Consider the following 25,957-nt stretch of genomic DNA (forward strand, 5'->3'; position numbering starts at 1 on the left):
CTCTCTACTATTATTCTGACATTTCACATTCTTAAAATAAAGTGATGATCCCAACTGACCTAAGACAGGGAATTTTTACTAGGATTAAATGTCAGGAATTGTGTGAAACCGAGTTTAAATGTATTTGGCTAAGGTGTATGTGAACTGTATATCCGAATATCCACAATCGTATTGCGTGCATATAACCGTACTCGATGTCCCATGTTCCTTGCTTGTCATTTTGTCGAATGAGTAAAGGTCCTTAAGATGTATTTACTGAAAGATCTCTTTACTAGAGCTTCTAAACTCAGATCTCCTCTAAAGGAAATTGGTATTTCTTGACACGTAACCTTTTTTGCAGAGATTGTGACATTTTACCTATTTCTGAAAAGTCTTTAAAACCTGGAGAACCGCTGACTAGGGAATCATTAGATGCATGCAAATGAGCCATTTGTGAAGTCAATGTGATGTCGACCTTTGCAAACGTAGGCAGCTGGGATGTCATGACGTTCCCACAGACGCTCTTTATTGACCAACGCTCTAGAGATGAGTAACTTTGGAAACCGCCCCAACTCACTCCCCATCTTTCTCACCCATCTCCCCCTTATGCTACGTGCTTATGCTTGGCAAGCTGTTTCCATGGAGCGCCAGTCCAAGGTACAGATGACCCATGCTGATGAAGAAATGGAGCCAGGGCTAATGAGGGACATATGTTGTAACTGCCTCATTTATGAAGCATGCAGTCTTTCACAGTGCCACTGATGTATCAATCTTCCTATAGTGCTCTTGGCTGGTTGAGGAGTCTCCCCATTCAGCACCAGGTCTTAGGCAACTTTAACTTCCCCCAGTGTTGCATTACACTATCACTGTCTGTGTGTAAGCTCATTAAGATATCCAACTGACTTTATTTGCTTTCAGATGCATGACCCCAGTCAGTCTTAGAAGGAAAAGGTTGGATTCAAGTTCAGAGGCAGTCTGGTTCACAAGCCCCCCAAGTTTAGCTTTCAAGCCCTCTCTGTATCCAGATGGATTCTGTGTTATTTGGTCGACATCCAATGGGGAACAGTGCATTGGTCCCTCATACTAATAGTTTAGGGGTAGTGCCTAAACGCAATTCTGTCAGCGTTTCTTGAAAACCCTGAAGTGATATTTTTTGAGACTGTTATTTGAATAGACTACACAATTATCATTGTAAAGATGAGGGAAAACGGTATTCTTGAGAACCTGTTTTTCTACAGTTTGGCCTGTTGGTGGAGCTGTCTTGTCATTATGTATTATTGCTTTCCAGTGAAACACAGGCATTTTCCCTGTGTTCTCTCTCTCAAGTGCTTTTTAACTTCAGAAAGCAACCTATTTACGCCATTAAGTTGTAGATGATGGCATGGAGAAATATATATATATATATATATATATATATATATATTTCAAATTGCTGAGGTTATGACAACCTTTCTGCTCAGAAATAGACTGAAGTGTTTTCCATTAAATGGTCAATACAGTTACTGTCCAATAACTGACTGGAAGTACATGTGTTGTACATTGTATAGGGTCATATAGTGTCAGTCATATTAAAACTATTGTGAGCAACAGAGCAAATATTTAAACTGAATATGTAAGTCGCTCTGGATAAGAGCGTCTGCTAAATGACTTAAATGTAAATGTAATGTTAAACCAGCCCAGGGGTTTTGGGAAGCGCTTATGTGGGAAACATTAGTGCAACACTATAGTCCTGGAACAATTCTGTATTGTCGTTAATATAATACAGGCAGGAATTGTAATTAGTGTAGCCAAATGTACTTAAATGCTTAACACAGTTATGTGCACGGAATATGTAAAATTGCACCATAAAGTGCTCTTGTGATGTGCAAGCCAAATGTATGTTTAGATGTTTTTTCTTGAAGGACCAGTGCAGTCAAAGAAGATTGGCTGGTGTTTTTATATACAATTCCACACTGAGGTTGGAATAATAATGGGAAAATTATGATAATTCCCTTTTAGTGTAAGCACTGTTTGAAAAGACTATCTGAAATTTCAGCCTGTTTTAGTGGGATGGAGTTTTGGCCTGCCTGGTGACATCACCAGTTCATAAACCAATAAGAAAAAGTTCCAAACCTCTGGCAATAACATCTTGTTTTCAGTTTTCCCCTCCCCATTCAGACTCCCAGATAGTCTTAACAAAATTCTTTCTTGAGAGAATGCTCTTTGCTAAGAAGCTATTTTTCATAATAAGGCAATTCATTCTTACCCAGAAGTTATTTTATATTGAGATTAACGGCTGCATTGGACCTTTTGATTAATGTTGTTTTCCCTCCACCCATAATTGTTTGCCAGAAGAACACTAGAACCTTTCATATTGTTATGAAACTTAAATGTTAAAGGGATACTTTGGGGTTTTGGCAATGAGGCCCTTTTTCAACTTCCCCTGAGTCAGATGAACTCGTGGATACCATTTTTATGTCTGTGTACAGTATGAAGGAAGGTTCAGGTAGTTTCAGGAGCCAATGCTAACTAGTGTTAGCATCTAATACTGGGTAACTAGTTAAAGGACCTCATTGCCAAAATCCTGAAGTAACCCTTTAAGATCAAATAAAAATGTCTTTGTTTCATGCCTTGTAAGCAACAGTGAACTGCATCCTTATGGGCCTTTCCCAATAATGCAGAGAGAAAAATTATAACACAAGGAATAAATACACAATGAGTCACGATAACTTGGCTATATACACAGGCTACCAGTTCTGAGTTGATGTGTAGGGGTGCGAGGTAGATATGTACATATAGTTAGAGGTAAAGTGATGAGGCAACAGTATAGATATGTGACGAGTCAAGAGTTGGTGCAAAGAGGATCAATGTAGATAGTCCGGGTAGCTATTTAGTTGAGTGATTTGATTGAATTTATTATACAATTTTTACATACATACAGTGGGGCAAAAATGTATTTAGTCAGTCACCATTTGTGCAAGTTCTCCCACTTAAAAAGAAACACTGTTTCCCATGCTTGTTCAATGAACCATTAACAATTAATGAACATGCACCTGTGGAAGGTCATTAAGACACTAACAGTTTACAGACGGTAGGCAATTATGGTCACAGTTATGAAAACTTAGGACACTAAAGAGGCTTTTCTACTGACTCTGAAAAACACTGCAGTAAAAGAAAGATGCCCAGCGTCCCTGCTCATCTGCGTGAACATGCCTTAGGCATGCTGCAAGGAGGCATGAAGATGTGGCCAGGGCAATAAATAGCAATGTCTGTTCTGTGAGATGCCTAAGACAGAGCTACAGGGAGACAGGACGGACAGCTGATCATCCTCACAGTGGCAGACCACGTGTAACAACACCTGCACAGGATCGGTACATTCGAACATCACACCTGCGGGACAGGTACAGGCAACAACAACTGCCCGAGTTACACCAGGAACGCAAAATCCCTCCATCAGTGTTCAGACTGTCCGCAATAGGCTGAGAGAGGCTGGACTGAGGGCTTGTAGGCCTGTTGTAAGGCAGGTCCTCACCAGACATCACCGGCAACAACGTCCGCTATGGGCACAAACCCTCCGTCACTTGACCAGACAGGACTGGCAAAAAGTGCTCTTCACTGACGAGTCGCGGTTTTGTCTCACCAGGGGTGATGGTCGGATTCGCGTTTATCGTCGAAGGAATGAGCGTTACACCGAGGCCTGTACTCTGGAGCGGGATCGATTTTGGAGGTGATTGGTCTGGGGCGGTGTGTCACAGCATCATCAGACTGAGCTTGTTGTCATTGCAGCTAATCTCAACGCTGTGCGTTACAGGGAAGACATCCTCCTCCCTCATGTGGTACCCTTCCTACAGGCTCATCCTGACATGACCCTCCAGCATGACAATGCCACCAGCCATGCTGCTCGTTCTGTGCATGATTTCCTATAAGACAGGAATGTCAGTGTTCTGCCATGGCCATCCCATTGAGCACGTCTGGGACCTGTTGGAGTGAGGGTGAGGGCTAGGGCCATTTCCCCCAGAAATGTCCGGGAACTTGCAGGTGCCTTGGTGGAAGAGTGAGGTAACATATCTCACAGCAAGAGCTGGCAAATCTGGTGGAGTCTATGAGGAGGAGATGCACTGCAGTACTTAATGCAGCTGGTGGCCACAACGGATACAGACTGTTACTTTTGACCCCCCCTTTGTTCAGGGACACATTATTTTGTGTCTGTTAATCACATGTCTGTCGAACTTGTTTAGTTTGTCTCAGTTGTTGAATCTTGTTATGTTCATACAAATATTTACACATGTTAAGTTTGCTGAAAATAAACGCAGTTGACAGTAAGAGGACATTTGTTTTTTTGCCGAGTTTACACACACACATTCATTCATTCATAAAGGCACTCCAGCCGGTGACACGTTCACATACAATTTAAGAAAACCATCAAGGATAACACAAAGCTTAAAATATTATTTCCATTGTGGTCCTAACTATACTGAACAAAAATATAAACGCAACAGGTAACGTGTTGGTCCCATGTTTCATGAGCTGAAATAATAGAATTTGGCAGTACGTCCAGCCGGCCTCACAACCGCAGACCACGCATAACCACGCCAGCTCAGGACCTCCACATCCAGCTTCTTAATCTGCGGTATCGTCTGAGACCAGCCACCCCGAAAGTTGATGAAACTGATGAAATTTCTGTCTGTAATAAAGCCCTTATGTGGGGGGAAAAACTCATTCTGAGTGGCTGGGCCTGGCTCCCCAGTGTGTGGGCCTATGCCCACCCATGGCAGCACCCCTGCCCAATCTATGGATTGAGGCCTAATTTATTTATTTATATTGACAGATTTTCTTGTTGCATGTTTAGTTTATTTTTATTTAGTTGTCTTATGGCTTGGGGGTAGAAGCTAGTCCTGGTCCTGTTTAGTTCCAAACTTGGTTCATCGCTACAACTTGCTGTGTGAGTGCAGAGAGAACAGTCTGACTTTGGTGGCTAGAGTCTTTTGAAAATGTTTAGGGCTTTTTTCTGACACTGCCTGGTATAGAAGTCCTGGATGGCAATGTAGCTCCTTGTAGTCAGATGTCATGCAGTTGCCATACCAAGCGGTGATGCAGCCAGTCAAGATGCTCTTGATGGTGCATCTGTAGAACTTTTTGAGGATCTGCGGGCCAATGCAGAATCTTTGTAATGATAATGATAATGTAATGATGGTGTTGAAGTCGTGCGTGGCCACGTACGACTGTAAATATGACAATGGCGAATGTGTTGTTGCCTACCTTCACCACCTGGGGGTGGCCTGTCAGGATGTTCAGGATCCAGTTACAGAGGGAGGTGTTCAGTACCAGGGTCCTGAGCTTAGTGTTGACCTTGGAGGGCACTATGGTGTCAATTAACAGCATTCTCACATAGGTGTTCTTCTTTTCCAGATGGGAGAGGGCAGTGTGGAGTGCAATAAGGATTGCGTCATCTGTGGATCTGTTGGAGTGCTATACAAATTGGAGTGGATTTTGGGTGTTTGGGATGATGATGTTGATGTGAGCCATGACCAGCCTTACAAAACATTTCATGGCTACAGATGTGAGTGCTACGGGGAGATAGTCATTTAGACAGGTTACCTTGGCATTCTTTGGCACATGGACTATGGTGGTCTGCTTGAAACATGTAGGTATTACAGACTGGGTCAGGGAGAGTTTAAAATGTCAGTGAAGACACTCACCAGCTAGTCAGCGCATGCTCTTAACCTCTTGCTTCTACTCGGGACGCTTGCGTCCCAACTAGAGCTCTGGAAATGCAAATGCGCTACGCTAAATGCTAATAGTATTAGTTAAAACTCAAACGTTCATTAAAATACACATGCAGGGTATTGAATTAAAGCTACACTCGTTGTGAATCCAGGCAACAAGTCAGATTTTTAAAATGCTTTTCGGCGAAAGCATGAGAAGCTATTATCTGATAGCATGTAACACCACAAAAGACCCGCAGGGGACGTAAACAAAATAATTATCATATTCGGCGCTACACAAAAACCGCACAATAAAATAGAAAACATTCATTACCTTTGACCATCTTCTTTGTTGGCACTCCTAGATGTCCCATAAACACTATTGGGTCTTTTTTTCGATTAAATCGGTCCATATATAGCCTAGATATCGTTATATGTAGACTGTGTGATCAACGAAAAAAAACAGCGTTTCATAACGTAACGTCATTTTTTTAATTCAAAAAGTCGACGATAAACTTTCACAAAACACTTCTAAATACTTTTGTAATGCAACTTTAGGTATTAGTAAACGTTAATAAGCGATCAAATTAATCACAAGACGAAGTATCTTCTATAGCTGTCCGTCTGGAAAAATGTCCGGCTAGAAACTCAACCAAAATATCCGGTCCTAGACCTGAAGAAATGCGCTGCCTTGCATGTGTTTGACCAAGAAAAAACTCGTAGGCAAATGACAAGACTCTAGACACCGTGAGGAAGCTGTAGGTACTGCAACCTCAGCTCATTAATTGTGGTTCACCTTTATCAATGGGTTCAAGTAGCGCAGCAATATATTTTTCCATTTTCAGTGATCAGTTTTTCCTGCGCTTTCCGATGAAACGCACGTTATGTTATAGCCACAGCCGTGATTTAACCAGTTTTATAAACGTCTGAGTGTTTTATATCCACACATACTAATCATATGCAAATACTATATTCCTGGCATGAGTAGCAGGGCGCTGAAATGTTGCGCGATTTTTAACAGAATGTTCAAAAAAGTAGAGGGTAGAAGCAAGAGGTTAATACGTGTCCTGGTAATCCATCTGGCCCCCACAGCCTTGTGAATGTTAACCTGTTTAAAGGTCCTACTCACATCGGCTACAGAGAGCGAGATCTCACAGTCAGCCAGAACTGCTGGTGCTCTCATGCATGGTTGTCACTTGCCTCAAAGCAAGCATAGAAGGAATTTAACGTCAGGTAGGCTCGCGTCACTGTGCAGCTTGCGGCTGGGTTTCTTTTTGTAGTCCGTGATAGTTTGTAAACCCTGCCACATCCGACGAGCGTCAAAGCCCCCTTCAAGTTAAACTGGTAGAGTACTGAAATACTTTTGCAAGGTTTTGCTCTTCCCTTTTATTAAAATAGTTGACTCCACGGATAAGCATGCTTTTTTCCACGGATAGGCATGCTTCAGCAATTGTTGTTGTTACACAGCCAAGTCCTTCTGCTTTGGCTTCATGAAGATATATATTATTTAATAAATATGAAGTGGCAGGGAGGCTTTGCAAAAATGGGATCGGAGTCCAATCCGGTATCCAATCAGGATCAAATATCCATGTGCAGACAGTAGAGCAGGACGTGATTGTTATGGAAATGAAGCTGGGGAGGGAGGACACTGTCCTTCTCTGGTCAGTGTATGAGATTCATCTTTTGTCTGGCTCCTCTACAACGAGACAGGCTGACCCCACTCTGCTAGACTTCAGAAATTGGGAGTCACTCCCGTTCGTCGTTCGTGGCAATTATCCGGTTCACCAGCCGCTGCAATGGGGTAATGGACCCTTTCCTTCCACCCATATAAGTGTGCCATTGTGGCTGTTGTGTATTATTAAAATGGCGATTCTCTTCCGTCAAGGACAGTGAGGGGATATCACAGAAAGCGTGTAGTTAAAAGAGTGTCAAATTCAAAGCTGGATCTCCATCTGACTAGATTTCCCCGCTCAGTCATTTTTGATTTCAAGAGACATAAATATTTTCCTGTTTTCAGTGTCTTTTTTTCAGTCTTGCATCTACAGTTGTTAGGATGCAATAACATTTGTACGGTATTAATTTATGGCTGACGTGTCAAGCAAGCCCGATTTGTTTTATTCTGATTAACCTTTTGGCATTGAGAAATCTGATCAGATTAAAAACATAGGCTTTTTTTATATAGTCATTGTCGATAGCAGAAAACCCATATCATGATTGTTGAATTTGTAATATATGGTTAGATATATGTTTAGTATGCTTAAGTTGTACCTGCACAGCAAGGCCTACGTTTTTTAAATGCTTATACTTAATGCCAGCATGCAGTTGATCAATAAACATGAAAAATGAAGCAATCAATGGGGTGAGCAGCTGTTGTAGGTAAGTGTACAAAGGAAGGGGAACACTGACCCATGTGTCAGTAAATCTGTCTCCAGCTCCATGAGACAAGACATCCTTTACAGTTTGCAGCGTCAGTTTTTTTTAAATGTTATATATATATATGTCTGGCTCTTTCTTAATCTCTGAAAGGTACCGCCTATGATCTGGAGGCGGTGATCAATTGACTGAAAAGGGCACAGTGGACTGGCCACGGTATCCAATTTGTCACCGTTTCAATAGTTTGATCAAGCTCACAATGCCACGTCTCTTCATCATTGTCTCTGTTCTAGCTCCACTAAACAGATATCTTCTCACGCTGGTTTCAGCATTAATTGATGACCCTTGCAGGGCGAAAGATCTGTATGTGCTTGAATTGTTTCGGTGGCCATTTTGGACCTCGTTGGATCCATATCTTCTAAGTTTAGCATCTCTGCGTATTTTCTAAAGGCCTGAGGAAGTTTAAGACTTTATTGGGGCATTTCTTTCTTGTTCAGTTTTATAAACATGTTTTAAGACTGAATCACGTTAGAGCTTGGTGCGGAAACTTCCAAGTGGAAGCTTTCCCAAGTCGGATGGGATATTCCTAAATAAAATTGAGGGTGAGAATTGTGGAATTTGTGCAGAGAGGGATAAAAGGCTCTTCGTGGTTGAGGTTCATAAAATATCTCTTGTGTAAAACATGAATCACCATCGCTGGGTTGGTGTCCCAATTCTTCCAACTGGCAAGGATAATAACACTTCCTCTCTCCATAAGCCATGGAGTGATATCATTTCAGTGAGGGTGTTAAACTCTGTAAGACCTTGGCTATATCCTCTGCTTTTTAGATTGAAGTATTATTACAGTAACGTAACGTTCAGCAACGTTCACTGATGTTTTCCAAACATGTTGATGTGCTACTGTTTCTCATGTGGTGCCCTTTTTTTCCTTTGCAGCTGACAGCCCGCTCCCTACCGGCAGTGCAGTCTGATGAACGACTCCAACCTCTGCTTAACCACCTCAGGTAATTGGCATCATTAGTAGCATTATTGCTTTCTCTGCTGCTGCTTTAGTTTATTCATTATGACAATATAGTCATAATGGTTGCATTCCCAAAAAATACAGCTTGACAAAACTAACGGGGCAGGAACCCGATTTGAAAGGGTACTGAAATAACTGTGGTGAACTCGCACCTTGAGTCCTCTGTTGAAAAGAAGCCCTCCCCCTCCAAAGGAAAAACCTGTACTTATTTATTTTTAAGTTCATTTCTAGGTCGACTCAAATTCACGTCACAAATGTTCCTGAATCCGCTTTGTGTGCCACGTTTCCCAGAAAAGGCCTAATGTTCCTAACGCTGGATTCCCTCTGAGACCGTGTCCCCTCTGTCTCCGAACACTGTGATAATGGAACGCAAACAGCAAGGCTAATGTGTCAACTGGAAGCCAGGGATTTTATTTTTAGAGCCAGGCCCCGACAGTATCCACCCACCCATGACCGACAGAATGCCTGAGCAAAATAAAGGCAAGGAATCCCTCTGTATCGCCACGACGACCTCTGCAGATTACAATTTCCCGCAATCTCTTTTTTCTCCCTCCTTGAAATCTCTTCCACACATGCTCTCTTTCAATGGCTTTCTGAAATAGCCTCAGGCGTAGTCCCCTGCTCTGTGTAGGAGTGATCCAACCTGGGCCCTACAGGTCTAAAGCCCATCCTGGCTTTCAGAAAAGGACCCACCAGGAAGTCCTGGGCTAGGTTACAGCCCTTCCACCTGCGTCTCACTGGCCAACTACCCCCCCCCACCCCCCACCCCCTGCAGCCTTCAATGATTGTAAAGGATAGGGAAACAAGAAGCATTCCCCAAAGGCAACTCTACCAACCAGCTGTTTCATTTGGTTTTTAAGGAAGTCCGATTGTGGCCTCTTTTAATTGGATCCGTCATTGCAGGCACTTAGGTTGTTTCGACTGCAGAACGCTTCCCACTGTGTTGCAATGCATGGCAATGCATGCTGGGCCAGCCAGATAAGGTAGTGTCATGGGGCCAGCTTGTGCCCTCAAAACAAACCCGTGTCCTTAAGCAAACTAGCTGTTGAATCGAAACGGGAAAACAAGAGGATTTGGACATAGAAGCGATAGCTGGCAGGGCCCCGCTCCATCAGAATGGAGCAGGCAGCATAAGCCCAAAGCCTGTGCTTGGACCGTCGGTCGCTAGGTCCCACAGATGATTCCATTTCACTTTGAGACGTTCTGTGGTAAAAGCTAGATTACCAGGAAAGGATCCGGTTTCATCCGCAGCCAAAGTTGTCTTTGTATCTCTGGAAACCACAAATGTGGCTTAACCGATTTTCAAAAGGCAGCTTCTGGAGTGCATCATTGATCCCCCTTTAAACTAATGCACACCACCTCTCCTCTAGAATTTAAAGCATACTAGGAAAACTCAATAAATTATTAGGACATACAATCTGAATGATGAATGTGTCATATTTGATTAAATACAGTTATAATTCATCATTTTCCATGAAATGACAAATTCTAGATATTGGTTTACCGTAAGTTAACATGATAAATAAATTAGATGAAATGTCCTCATCTAAGTAGCTTGCAGATGTAGTAAAACTTGTGACAGTCAATGGCACGGAGCTTTACACCGTTTTAGTGATGCCGAAAAAGGACCTTGTTTAAACACATTTCTTTTAAATGATCGCCATCTGACCCTTTATATTCTGTTAATGTTGCCTCATGGGCAATACGTGGTCCAGGCCTCTAATTTAAGTCAAAGGATATGGTTTTACAAACCTGATTAGCCCGTAACCCGGCTGTTGAGCTCCATTTAATCGAGTGGCCTTTCAAATGGCATTTAGTCTCAATTTCTGTCATCTGGATTATATCAGTGCCGTAAGGCTCTGTGATCGGAGCGAGAAGACGCACCTCACATGTATTAAGCTTTCGTAGGTTAAATAGGGTTTTGACCTTTACCCATGGCATCAAATCAAGATGCCTAAATTAGGCCATTTGAGGGGACGCAATATTTAGATTTTGAAAGTGTGTAAATGAATGTATCTTCCTGCAATTTTCAGACAGTTGAGTGTTTTGTTAACTGGGTAAGATTACGGAGGTTGTGTAATACATAGGGTCTCTGGGGATCCTCTTCATTGAACAACAGTTTTTTGGCAAGGCATACTGAAGTTGCACAAAGACAAGTCAGTTAATTTATGGAGGGCTCCTGTTCAAATGTCAGGCACTGGTAAATCAATCACACAGATATCGATCAATGGGATTGATCTTGACCAATGCAACATTTTGCTGGGAGGGACAATAGAAATGGATACAACTGCAGAACATGCAGGAAGAATATTACTTTTGACTTATTCCAGAAAAATGGTCACTGGTCCCCAAACTTTATTTGAGAAACATTGCATATTTCCATTTGGGACTTGTTTCCCAAATGTAAGGGCATTTGAAACATATTTCTCTATGGAAATTGCAAAAAATGTCTCTGCAATCCACCATTCAATGAAATACGTCATACTTCATTTCTGTATAGTGCACAATTATAACTTTCTATGGGGACTGCGGAGAGTAAGCTTGTTGTCATGGACTCTGATCCCTAACCATGTAACCATGTCCTGCTGTAGCACTTTATAGGCTATTGACTGTGTTATTTATCTGGACCTATTGTTATAGACAGGAGTCATCTATTTCACTTTGCCCCTCTCTTGTTTGTCCATTTCTGTCCTTGTAGCCATGCTTACGTGGGTCAGGACTACAGCATACAGAAGAATATTGGGAACATTTCTTTGGAGCAGATCGATCCGGTGAGTATGCATTGAAACACAAAGGGCACATTTATACTAGGGATGACAAGTAAGATGGAGGATGTTGATTATATCAGAACAGAAATGTAAACTGTCATAGGTGGACAGAACTGCTGCTAGAGGATCTCAGTATTGGTCCATACTGTATGTTTCCATCAGTGGGGTAGTGGAGGGTAAACGTCTTTTACACACCTGTTGCGGGAACAGTACAGGGAGTGTTACTTTACTCACCGCAAACCGAGGTCAGCGTTTACTGTTTTATTACCACTTACATCGCTGCTTTCCCATAATCAGACCTCCTTAGGATCACAAACAAGTAGCTAGTTCGCACACAGTCTTAGTCCTTTTTATCTTCTTGTCTATTGATTGCACAGGGTCATGTCATGCTTATAAGTGTTGGCAAATTGTCTCTTCAGTCTTCACAAGGATTACTGTTTGAAAGGCAAAAGTGCTCAGATTTCATACCTAATGTCTTTGCGTTAGCGACACAGCCGTTCTCTACATGGACATTCAGAAGGGGTTTTTAATGAACCATTGTGGTCTCTCATAGGGGCAGTTAAACTGACCGAGGCCACAGCTCAGCTTAGCCTCACTGTGCATTCTTCATTTTCTCCATTTCAGAGACCACTACTGTTCCAATTAAGTTGCTCGTCAGCAATTGCTAATTTTGTCCTTCAGATTTTCCTTGCATTTAATCGCCATCAATGGAAGTAATGTATCAAATTAGAAGCCCTTTTACGATCTGGTGCATAAACAAGAACATTTCCTTTCAATCAACGGACTCGACTCAAAATGTTTGCATTCAGAATGAAACGTTCCCTGCCCCCAATACAATAGGAAATGTCACCCACACAATGCTTTGTTTTCTTTTTCTATGCAGAACATATTTAGTACTAAATTTTTCAATGGCAAAATCACAGCATTCTTTCTAAGTCTGCTGACGCAGGCATGGCATGAAGGTGAGCAGGAAATGGATAATAAACCAAGGCTATCCGTCGATCAGGAAAGCAGCTTTTGTCTGGTCTACTGGCAAGACTTTCCTCTACTACTTGGTCCTGACATCTGCTACCAGAATTAAAAGGCTGTCTGTGATCTAGGTTGTTTTTAAATGTTTTACCTCTGATCGGCACCTGTGATGTTGGCCTTGAGCTAAGAGTGGCTAATACAGGACCTTGTGATCCCCAGACGACTGGGCTAGACGGGCACCGCAACCCCTCTCTCTCGCTGGTCTGCTAAATCAGCGTTCCTCCTTATCAGCAATTAATGTTTTATTTATAATGAACTTTTCATTACATCTCTGTGCTATGGTGAGGGCATTAAAAATAAAATGGGAACATGGAACAAGATAGGAAAGTCTACAGGAAGGCAATTGTATAGAGGTGCATGTGCTTTATTTACATGATATTGAGCTGTATTTATTTCACAGTACCTACCACCGCAGCTTTAAGTGATAAGGAAGCCAGGCCTCGATACATGTTTAGCTTAGTCTGGATTAGGATATCGCAGGTGACATAACAAACTGGCTGTATATCTGTGCTTTCATAGAGCAAAAATAAAATATTGAATATGGAGTCATTGGTGGATGAAATGGTTAATTCCATGCAGCTTGTTGATTGCATTACTGCCATGGTAGAGTGAGATAGTTGACTTGCCTTTTGCCTGCATATGTTAATGTATCTTCCTCTAGCTATCGGCCAAGTCCTACCCCCTGTGCATGAGGCAGCTCCACCGGGGGTTGAGGGACAGCCACCACCTCCGTCACGGCGGGCGCATGCAGTACGGACTGTTCCTCAAGGGCATCGGCCTCACTCTGGACCAGGCCCTGCAGTTCTGGAGGTCCGAGTTCGTCAAGGGCAAAGTGGACGCTGACAAGGTAACCTTCTTGGACTTGATTTGAGATTGATTTCAAATGAATTAGATTTTTTTTTAAATGCGTGTAAAACTGCTCCAGCCAGAGACAACAGTACATGCATAAAATTGAGGCGATCCTCTCGGGTGCGTAACAATATGTTGAGCCTATTGCCAGTCCAATTTCTCAACTAGTAATATTTTGAGGTAGGAAGGAAATGAATCGTACATGGATAATAAACACAATGTATTCACAAAGAAAAGCTTAAGTTACTCGGATTGGTTGTATGGCCTAAATGTCCTCATACTTTATAGTTGTATTGATGAAAGAGTTCTGCCCTTCCTCCAGGATCTTAATTGTAGAATTGTCAGCGAATGCACCTCCTGTTATGATTCTGTCTTACTTCATGTCTACGGTACATTCAACAAGAAAATGACTGTCCTCAGCTGAACTAGTCTCTCCTGGTTTCCACTTCTCATTCTGCATCTGAATTGTTCTTTCCAATTGATCCTCAATCACCAGAACCCTGATGAGGTTCCCATCTATCTTAGGGGAGGTGTTTTGAAAGCTGATACATTTGAATATAATCCTCTGTCAAGAGAATTGAGCGCTCACTCAAGCTGTTCCACTGTAAATTCCTTTATCGTTCAAGTGGAATTTCACCTCAGGCTCAGCTGGAGAATAACCACCCACTTCCCAATTTTTCGCCCACTCAAGTCTTGGACACTCGATGTCTGCTGTATCTCTGGCTGTTAAAGTGAAACTCACCCGATAGTGCATCCCTTAGTTAGGTCAAGTGTGCTGGTCTTTCTGTTTTCTAGTGGTATACATCCATGGCGGTAATGTTAGTGGCTACTGTATTTCAGGTAAGAGCTTCAATTTGTGGCAGTACGGTTAGTGTGTTGTTGACTGGCTGATTGCACGTACCTGTTATGTGAGCAGTTATGGTGGGTAAACGAATGAAATAAAGCAGCAGTTTTAGAAACTTTGTAATTATAGAATGAAAAATGTTTTGAGGGAGTTGGCGCACTCTTTTTTTTTTTTTTGACCCACATTTTCAGGAGGACAGCGAATTCATACCAGGGGTGAAGGATAGGCTTTCTAATCTGCATTAACGATATGCGTATGAGGATTCTGCAAGTGTTATTCCCAGGCAGGATACATAGGCTAGAATGTATCAACAGCACATACGTAACAGTTATGCTGTAGAAGCAGCGATATTCATTTACGGGAACCTTTTTGTACATGTATATTTGTACTTGAATTTTCAGTTGAGCTTGAATAATTTATGGATTAAGAAAACCAACATGATTTGGTGAAAGAAAACCAATAGCATACTTCTGGAAGGTTATGTTTGTTTCTTCGTGAGCTGTGTTATCTTGCAAATGAGAAGAATATACCACAAGATGAATAATGTATGCTTTTAAAGTGCTTTGACTGCAGCAATCGTATTGATCAATGGAGGGCTAAAAATACAGGTGTTACATTGTGACAATACAAGGACAGGTGGGGAAGGGATAAGATGTGTGTTTATGCACTTCCAGTCATGTAAAATGAAGAAGAAACACAATGGTTCTCTTTCTGCAGATACTGCTTTTTCGTTGATTGTTTAAAATTGTGTGCAATTTTCAGTGACAACACCGCAGAGACAATGGGTGCCTTTGCCACTTTTTCTTTGTAAGAGCAAAAATTAAGATCTAGCTGAGTAATTTTGGGACAAGATGTGTTTTGAAGCACCACTTTACAAAAATATCCTCAATAAGGAAGACAAATGTCCACAGATTACTGTAGTTTCACAATATTAACTGACATGCCCAACACAAGCAGATAGATTCAAACAGGGTCTTAGAAATTGGAATTGTCTTACAAGTTTTAATCAGAATTAGACACCATACATTTACATTGTACGCCTACTTGATATGAGTTAGACTAGCTAATCATGGAAATTAACATTTTCATCTTATGCACATTCGAGTTTCACTTTGTGGTCAATGTCCACCCAGTAACACCATTTGACTGACGCTTGAATTTCTACACTCACTTTCACCCTGCAGTGTATACTTACTGAGCTGCCCTTCCATTTTCACAAGTTGGGAGGGAAAAGTCAGGTGAAATAAGTCAATACTGTATATTTTGACATATAAATTGATTTCTAGCTGCACTCTGCTCAAACACCTGAAATTAAATTATTTCTGTGAACACTTCTCCCTGCACACTTCTCAACTTTCTGACTGACTTAGGCATCCAGTAGATTAGGGTCATTGTGAGACACCTTCAAGACTGGCCTTTTCCACTGAGACTTCAGCAGTACAGCGTGACGAACAAAACATTCACCTTGCTGTACTGGTTTCTATGGAGGCACGCCACAGTTCAGAGTTGCTTTGACTTCACTACTGCGAAGCCACTTTCACACACTCTCTCAAAAGCAATGAGGGTGTCCTTTTCCCATTCCTCCAGTTTCACTTCCTCCTCCTCCACATCCCCCATCCTACAGTAGCCTCGCACCATTTGTCCTGTTTAAGCGGCTCCCAGCCCAGGCGGGCGGACAGATTCTCTGCCGGTCATGGAACGCCACTCCTCAAAGTGACCTATTTTCAGGGTGGCTGGGTCCCCTCTGTCTGCCCTCTCAGGTGGAACCTGGACTGCGGCACACACAAAGCCCAGGCCTTTGTCCCGTGGTGGAGGAGGCAGTGGAGATGCAGGCTGGTGCCAGGCAGGTCGCGGCTCTCCCAGTGATGTATGTGCCGTTTGTGGCAGGCTGCATAAAGCCTCCCCATTTAGCATGTGGCTGAGAAGATTGGAGCCAGCGAGGCTGAAACGGGGCCTTGGCTGCCAGAGGTACCTAATGTTACAGAACAGGGAGGAAGAAAATTATGGAAGCGAACGTGATCGCCATTGATTTCTGGGTTTCTCCGGAAGGTATTAATTTGGATGACTACTCTCTTTGGTTCTGCTGTTTTGCAGTCATGATGACTCTGGGTACTTGGCTATGATATCCCACGGTAGCCCTTTACACTCATACCCGTTTATGACTTGATTTGGACACCGATAAGCACCTAAATTGGAACGCCGTGGCTGTACACTAACATGCTATACATGACGTCAGAGCCGAGGGTCGCCGCTTCAGCGCTCTGTATTTCTTTTGACTGACAGCCGGTCTGAACCTGAGCACTGCATGTGCAACAAGAAGTTGCCCCCACCCCTGCTGGTAATTGGGCAACCGTTGCACATTTTTTTGTTTCCTGAGTGTGGGAAATGCTGTAAATTACGAGGACTCAATGTATTTTGGAAAATGATCCAGTACATTGAGGATAATAATAAATACCGCTTTGACGTCATACAAGCCAAACACCTGTGAGTCCGAATGTGTCATTTACATTTCCATATCATAAAACTCATGTCATATACAGTGTCAACATTTATGATCACAATGTTTGATATACAGTTACAAGATGACATGGCTTATACCCTGGGTTATCCTGAACACAAGGAGCTGATGTTTGTTGTACAGTTACAAGATGACATGGCTTATACCCTGGGTTATCCTGAACACAAGGAGCTGATGTTTGTTGTACAGTTACAAGACGACATGGCTTATACCCTGGGTTATCCTGAACACAAGGAGCTGATGTTTGTTGTACTGTTACAAGATGACATGGCTTATACCCTGGGTTATCCTGAACACAAGGAGCTGATGTCTGTTGTACAGTTACAAGATGACATGGCTAATACCCTGGGTTATCCTGAACACAAGGAGCTGATGTTTGATGTACAGTTACAAGATGACATGGCTAATACCCTGGGTTATCCTGAACACAAGGAGCTGATGTTTGTTGTACTGTTACAAGATGACATGGCTTATACCCTGGGTTATCCTGAACACAAGGAGCTGATGTTTGTTGTACTGTTACAAGATGACATGGCTTATACCCTGGGTTATCCTGAACACAAGGAGCTGATGTTTGTTGTACAGTTACAAGATGACATGGCTTATACCCTGGGTTATCCTGAACACAAGGAGCTGATCTTTGTTGTACCCATGGCTTATACCCTGGGTTATCCTGAACACAAGGAGCTGATGTTTGTTGTACTGTTACAAGATGACATGGCTTATACCCTGGGTTATCCTGAACACAAGGAGCTGATGTTTGTTGTTACAGTTACAAGAACACAAGGAGCTGACATGGATGACTTTATACCCTGGGTTATCCTGAACACAAGGAGCTGATGTTTGTTGTACTGTTACAAGATGACATGGCTTATACCCTGGGTTATCCTGAACACAAGGAGCTGATGTTTGTTGTACAGTTACAAGATGACATGGCTAATACCCTGGGTTATCCTGAACACAAGGAGCTGATGTTTGTTATCCATGGCTTAATACCCTGGGTTATCACAAGGAGCTGATGTTTGTTGTACTGTTACAAGATGACATGGCTTATACCCTGGGTTATCCTGAACACAAGGAGCTGATGTTTGTTGTACAGTTACAAGATGACATGGCTAATACCCTGGGTTATCCTGAACACAAGGAGCTGATGTTTGTTGTACAGTTACAAGATGACATGGCTTATACCCTGGGTTATCCTGAACACAAGGAGCTGATGTTTGTTGTACAGTTACAAGATGACATGGCTTATACCCTGGGTTATCCTGAACACAAGGAGCTGATGTTTGTTGTACTGTTACAAGATGACATGGCTTATACCCTGGGTTATCCTGAACACAAGGAGCTGATGTTTGTTGTACAGTTACAAGATGACATGGCTAATACCCTGGGTTATCCTGAACACAAGGAGTTATCCTGACATGGCTTATACCCTGGGTTATCCTGAACACAAGGAGCTGATGTTTGTTGTACAGTTACAAGATGACATGGCTTATACCCTGGGTTATCCTGAACACAAGGAGCTGATGTTTGTTGTACAGTTACAAGATGACATGGCTAATACCCTGGGTTATCCTGAACACAAGGAGCTGATGTTTGTTGTACTGTGAACACAGTTTGCAATGAACCACGCAGCTGAATGCACTTGCCTTGTGAAAGCCTAACACTGTAAGTTTGTATTTTGCTAGTCATTTTGGCAATAGAACAAGCTTTCAAATGATGCCCGCCTGACCCAGATTGCGATTTTATAATGTACCGTTTTTGGATTGCGTAAACAACCGTGATTGTGTAAAGGCGGGGAAGCAGGGTTGTGTTCCAATCAAAACAACTACAAGTGTGCTTGCTGTAGTTCCTCAACGGCACAGCTAGCAGAGCAACAAAAAAACACCTTATCGGTGAAGACTCTTCTTTGAGTCATAAAAGTGCATTGGAATTACTTAGGAACTGTGCACACTTTGGAGAGGTGCATGCCCACTTGGAGACACCAGTTAGTCCTCTCACTCAAACCCTTGTAATTGTTTTGTCTCGTGTTGCTCCTACCCCATATTTTCCGATTCAGGTGAACTGTTGTCCTCACCTTTTAGTCTAACCTTTTAATTGCTACCAGGGTTATGCATGTACGTTCCATATTTATTTTGTAAGAAACATTTCAATTTAGCCCTATTCATATAGGCAAATTCCCACGAGTGTAAGAGGTTAAGTGAAGGTAAATTATTTGTCAACAGACACTCAAATATGTCCACCGCAAGTACGGTGTTGCATTTGTAAAAGCATTCCCAAGCTGATGTGCGATTAGGAGAAACAGCTGGAATCAGCTCAGACGTGGCGACTCGTGATGAACCAATGTGTGTAAGTTCCATTATTGATTAAGTTCCGTATGAAGCTGATTTGGTGTAAATAAATCATGTCCAGAAGCCCCTTGGCCCTCTCCCAGCTCCTTCTCAGCCCTCTGCATGCTCCTGTAACATGACTACGTCCTCAGAAAACCCTCATCAATATTGCACTGTCTCTCGCGCCTCTGCACTCTGACCGCATACGCTCCATATCAATAGCCTGGACCATGTCAACCTTTTCTTCTCTGTGGTTGGAGGCCAGGGGGGCGGCAGGGCAGAACAGACCAGGTCTCTACTGCTGCTAAGCGGACAACATTTGTGTTGATGGAGCGTGGACAATGTGAGGTGCGTCAGGGTGAAACTCATTAGACTGGCTCACTGGCGGACCGACCTGCAGAGGAGCTAATTCTCCTGACTGGCCATGCAGGGACACGCCATATCTACATTAGTGATTCCTATTTCCTTTCCGAATCGCATTCCATCTGAAGATGAAAGCAGCAAGTCTGGACGAAGGTGCTGCCGGTCTTTATTTTAAAAAACACAAAAAAAACATTTACAGTCTAGCAGGTGTTGGCAGCTTGTGTAGCAGCTGCGTGTCGGAGCATCTTTTATAGCGCCTGCGGGTGTAATGAGCCTATAAACACAGACATATGGACCTGTGGAGTTGTACTGTTGACCTCGAGAAGCTGACACCAACACCGATATTATGTTGGATGAATATCCAGACCTATAGAGAATCAAATATTCTTCAGTTATACAGTCACTAGTGAAAATCTACACACCCCTTGCACAGTTATCACATTATGCTGCCTTGAAATGAAATCTAAAAAGGGAATAAATGTGTTTTTTCCTACAAATCTATAAAACCTATTCAACATTTCACTCTGCGGTCAAATATGGTAAAATCAAAGGATTTATTTCCAATAAACTTTGATTTGCTTTTTGACGTTAAATCATTTTTACAAATCCCCCTCCCATGCACATTTTAGATCTAGAATTCGAATTGTTTTTCTACTGATGTACACAACCTACTCCACACTTCCAGTGAAAGTGAAAGAATTAGATAGCATTTTCCAAATTAATACGAAAGAAAAAACCATGGTGCCTTGATTGGATATGTCTTCACACCCCAGAGTTAATAGTTGGTGGAATCATTTTGAATAAGATTCTACCAACTTTGCACAACTAATTCTTCTTTCACTTTGGAAGTGTCGAGTAGGTTGTGTACTACATCTGTAGGGGGAAAAATCGAATGTAATAAATGTTTTGATGTCATTTTATGGCAGCAAAATGTGGAGACAGTGCAAGGGGTGTGTAGCCCCACTAGGCACTGTAATTGGAATTCACAAGATGTGTTTGTTTGGTTTTCTCTGAATCATTCACAGGAAGTGTAATGAAATTGGTTTGAAAAGAGATGAGCATAGATTATCAATTGGTATGCAACTCCAGGCTAGACCCTAATGACTGTTTATTACTGTAAAACCTTTATTCGACACGTTTTTGAGTTTGTGTAGTGAATTTAGTCTTGCGTTTGCTCATGGACAGATGGCTTGATAGATGGGCAAACAACAATGGATTGTTTCTGGAAATTGCAGAGCTGCTGTCATCAAAGCTTTTCAACATTGACAGTTTTTTTCTTTCTTTTTTTTTTCCAATGTAAACTTTAAAAACACATGCATCACTAGGCTTTGTTCTGCGGAGCTGTAAGTGCTGAGGGGTGCTTTTGAAGGATGACCACTGAGACAGAGGGCTGAGGAGGCAGAAGCAGCTCCCTGTACAGCCAGCCTAAGGAGTCCACCAGGAGAAAGGGGATAACTAGTCAGTTGCACCACTGAATGCATTCAGCCGAAATGTGTCTTTCGCATTTAGCCCAACCCCTCTTCAGGATTCTTAATATTCTCCACTGGTGTGCAGCTACAGCCCAGCACAGCCAGATTCTGCCTAAGTTACTGTTGCTGCCTGCCGCAGTGTATCCTGGGAAGGTCTCCAGACTTCAGTCTAAGCCTGATGGGATGTTTGAGAGCTCGGCTACGTGTAGGAATTTCACTCCCAACAGTTTAGCCTCATTGATCAGCCCCTACTATCTTTCTCTGCTCAAGTAAATGGTCCGCCCGCGTCTAATTGAGAAGCATTTCACATTTTTCGACATCGCTCTTGGTATAAGGATGATAATTCATGCCTATTGCAGTGTAAAATTGTGTAGGCCCAATACTTGGAATGCAAATCCTGATATTATGTTCACTTATGCATAGAGCCGTAAGAGTGGTTGGTTGTTCTGTGCCAATTAGTGGAAAGATATTCTACCACTACTGTGCAGAATAGCTGTGCTAAATAGTTGGGTAGTCCTCTCAATCTTACCCTCTATTTTTCTACTGTCTACCAAGGTCTACTTTACTGTGTATTTTGATCTGTTACCTTCAGGCAGTAAGCGGTGTATAATTTATGGTAAAAACGCTGTCCCCTTGCCAATGTCAAAAAAAAGGCATGTGGTGTTCAACAAGCGCAGGATCGGCCCAGAGATAATAGGCTCAGACCGGTAGTATAGTATCACCATTCATCCACACACCTGCGCGCACATACACGCGACACGCACGTGCAACACACACACACACACACACACTTACAAAGCAGCTGCTGGTTTAATTAGAGCACTCCCCTTCTCCTGAGACATCACAGTCCACAGCACCAACGAGGTCTCCTCCATCAAGCAGCTCTACCTGGCTGCCCTAGACGCTGTTTACTCAACAAAACCCACCTGCGCCTCCATGACTTCCCACCACTAATTGACAGCGAGAGGAGACACTCAAGGGTGGCAGGGTGTAAAGTGGGTGGGACTCACGGCTTCTAGATCTGTCAACGTTTCAAGCAGGTTTGAACGCTGAAGAAATGTGCCCTTGACTGAAGTAGCTGCTTTACTTGAGTTGCTCCAGTGGGAAAGTAATTCTGTGTCCAATGTTAAATCTATTTATGCAGCAATATCGAAAGAGTTGCTCTTATTTGATCAGAGTCCAATTATTTTATTCGTGGCTGTCAAGGGCACATCATCTCTAAAGTAACATCCTCTTCTCGTTGTCTCCTTTCCTTCATCACCACTAATCTGAAAACACAATGGGTGAAAGTAATATGGCCAAAGCCTATCAGGCATCATGAAAACTATAGCTCTTACACTGCCTTCATTTGTCTCATAACATCTGATTTAACAATGTTTATCTGCAATGTAATGCTCTCAAAAGTTCCAAAAATGCCAGTTGGGTTTTGAAACATTTTTTTGCATATTTATCACCCCAATGATCTTTCCAAAGTTAAGACTTGGATCAGAAAACATTTTGTGCATTGACTAATAACTTTGAGGACCATGGGTAACACAGACCTTGCTTGTTTTTATTTGTACTTCTTAAAGGTAGACTTAGCGAAATGAAGTTGCCACAAGTAACACTGCAGATATTGAGATGAGCGAGATGCAACACTTCGCTCTCAGTCACACACAGTATCTGGGCATGTGTCACGGGTTCGATTCACGCTGTTACAGCGTGGTATTCACGGAACCAAAATAGCGGAGAAGTTGAGCCTTGGGCTTGAAATCATATTTTATTTGTCACATACACATAGTTAGCAGGTGTTAATACGAGTGTAACGAAATGCTTGTGCTTCTAATTCCGACAATGCAGTAATAACCAACGAGTAATCTAACCTAACAATTTCACAACAACTACCTTATACAAACAAGTGTAAAGGAATGAAGAATATGTACATAAAACTATATGAATGAGTGGTTGTACAGAACGCAGTTCTGTAGATGGTATCGGGTACAGTATATACATATGAGATGAGATGAGTAATGTAGGGTATGTAACCATATAAAAGTAGCATTGTTTAAATTGGCTAGTGATACATGTATTACATCTGTAAAAGTTTGTGCTTTTGGTGACAATCGAAATTTCTTCAGCCGCCTGAGTTTGAAGAGGCGCTGCTGCGCCTTCTTCACCACACTGTCTGTGTGGGTGGACCAATTCAGTTGGTCCATGATGTGTATGCCGAGGAACTTAAAACGTACTACCCTCTCCACTACTGTCCCGTCGATGTGGATAGGGGGGTGCTCACTCTGCTGTTTCCTGAAGTCTACGATCATCTCCTTTCTTTTGTTGACGTTGAGTGTGAGGTTATTTTCCTGACACCACACTCTGAGGGCCCTCATCTCCTCCCTGTAGGCCGTCTCGTCGTTGTTGGTAATCAAGCCACTGTAGTGTCGTCTGCAAACTTGATGATTTAGTTGGAGGCGTGCATGACCACGCAGTCGTGGGTGAACAGAGAGTACAGGAGAGGGCTCAGAACGCACCCTTGTGGGACCCCAGTGTTGAGGATCAGCAGGTTAGAGATGTTGTTACCTACCCTCTCCACCTGGGGGCGGCCCGTCAGGAAGTCCAGTACCCAGTTACACAGGGCGGGGTCGAGACCCAGGGTCTTGAGCTTGATGACGAGTTTGGAGGGTACTATGGTGTTAAATGCTGAGCTGTGGGAGGCTTGTGGAAGGTTACCCTAAATGTTTGGCCCAAGTTAAACTATTTTTAAATGCAATGCTACCAAATACTAATTTAGTGTATGTAAACTTCTGACCCTCTGGGAATGTGATGAAAGAAATAAAAGGTTAAATAAATTATTCTCTACTATTATTCTGGAATTTCACATTCTTAAAATAAAGTGGTGATCCTAACTGACCTAAGACAGGGAATTTTTACTAGGATTACATTTCAGGAATTGTGAAACTGAGTTTAAATGTATTTGGTTAAGGTGTATGTAAACTTCCGACTTCAACTGTAAAAACAGTACCAGTTCAAAGTTTGGACACTCATTCAAGGGTTTTTCTTTATTTTTACGATTTTCTACATGTTTGAATAATAGTGAACTAACACATGGAAACATGTTTTAACCAAAATAAAGCGTTAAATAAATCCAAATATATATTTTATATTTGAGATTCTAGAAAGTAGCCACCCTTTGCCTTTGACAGCTTGGCATTCTCTCAACCAGCTTCATGAGGAATGTGTTTCCACATATGATGTGCACTTGTTGGCTGCTTTTCCTTCACTCTGCGGTCCAACTCATCCCAAACCAACTAAATTGGGTTGAGGTCAGGTGATTGTGGAGGCCAGGTCATCTGATGCAGCACTCCATCACTCTCCTTATTGGTCAAATAGCCCTTACACAGCCTGGAGGTGTGTTGGGTCATTGTCCTGTTGAAAAACAAATGATAGTCCCAGTAAGTGTCCTTTGGTAGTGGTTTCTTTGCAGCAATTGGACCATGAAGGCCTGATTTCATGCAGTCTCTTCTGAACAGTTGATGTTGATGTGTCTGTTACTTGAACTCTGAAGCATTTATTTGGTCTGCAAGCTGAGTTGCAGTTAACTCTAATAATTTTATCCTCTGCACCGGGGGTAACTCTGGGTCTTCCTTACCTGTGACGGTCCTCCTGAGAGCCAGTTTCATCATAGTGCTTGATGATTTTTGAGACTGCACTTGAAACTTTCAAAGTTCTTAATGTTCCTGGATTTACTGACCTTACCTTAAAGTAACGATGGAATGTTGTTTCTCTTTGCTTATTTGAGCTGTTCGTGCCATAATATGGACTTGGTCTTTTACCACAGGGCTATCTGCTGTCACAACATACCCCTACCTTGTCACAACACAACTGATTGGCTCAAACACATTAAGAAAGAAAGAAATTCCACAAATTAACTTTCAACAAGGCACACTTGTTAATTGAAATGCATTTGAGGTGACTACCTCATGAAGTTGGTCGAGAGAATGCCAAGAGTTTGCAAAGCTGTCATCAAGGCAAAGGTTTGCTACTTTGAAGAATCTCACATATAACATATATTTTGATTTAACACTTTATTGGTTACTACATGATTCCATATGTGTTATTTCATAGTTTTGATGTCTTCACTACTCATCTACAATGTAGAAAATAGTAAGAATAAAGAAAAACCCTTGAATTAGTTGGTGTGTCCAAACTTTTTTAACTAGTTCTGTATACCCATGCATGACAGGTAGGCTATCCCGTTCAACTGGTGGCCCATAGTAAATAAACGCTAGTGTTTGCTAAAATATAAATATGCTCGATCTTATGGTATTTAGATGTAGGTATTTGTTTATTTTCATTATCCTACACTGAGACCAGAAACTCCTATTATAGCAGTTCTATTTGTTTTTCCCTCCACTCCTCCTCATGACTCGGTCCTCCATATAGCACTTAGTTTTTCTGTAGTTTAATAGTTTCTCATTCACTGCCCTTGATTGAAACCAGGTAATTAGGTAATTGACCCAGGAACATTGAGTGTCTGGCGAATCTGTATGTGAGAGGCTGCATGCTAAACCCTTCCAAACTATTGAAATGCTCCTTGAAGGTGCTACAGGTTTTTATTATTCAAGTCACTCCCAGGATGTAATCTCTGTTTCCATCTAGTTCTATGCTTAATGCCTCTGCCGAAGCATTAGTCTTTGGAGCGCTCTCGCTTTTGCTGTCTGCTCTTGATACATTTCACACAGCCAGACAAAGGT

The 25,957-nt window shown here is 42.2% G+C and overlaps 1 protein-coding gene across 1 annotated transcript in view; it reads left to right on the forward strand.

Annotated features, from left to right (window-relative positions):
• Positions 1-25,957, forward strand: part of prim2 (DNA primase subunit 2) — a 101,807-nt gene that overhangs the window by 48,585 nt on the left and 27,265 nt on the right. The window contains exons 8-10 of the mRNA XM_029640259.2: positions 8,973-9,040; positions 11,756-11,828; positions 13,516-13,701. Coding sequence (XP_029496119.1) covers positions 8,973-9,040; positions 11,756-11,828; positions 13,516-13,701 — 327 coding nt within the window. The remainder of the gene's footprint in view (positions 1-8,972; positions 9,041-11,755; positions 11,829-13,515; positions 13,702-25,957) is intronic.

This window comes from Oncorhynchus nerka, linkage group LG28 (genome assembly GCF_034236695.1).
Source record: "Oncorhynchus nerka isolate Pitt River linkage group LG28, Oner_Uvic_2.0, whole genome shotgun sequence".
Taxonomy (NCBI): Eukaryota; Metazoa; Chordata; class Actinopteri; order Salmoniformes; family Salmonidae; genus Oncorhynchus; species Oncorhynchus nerka.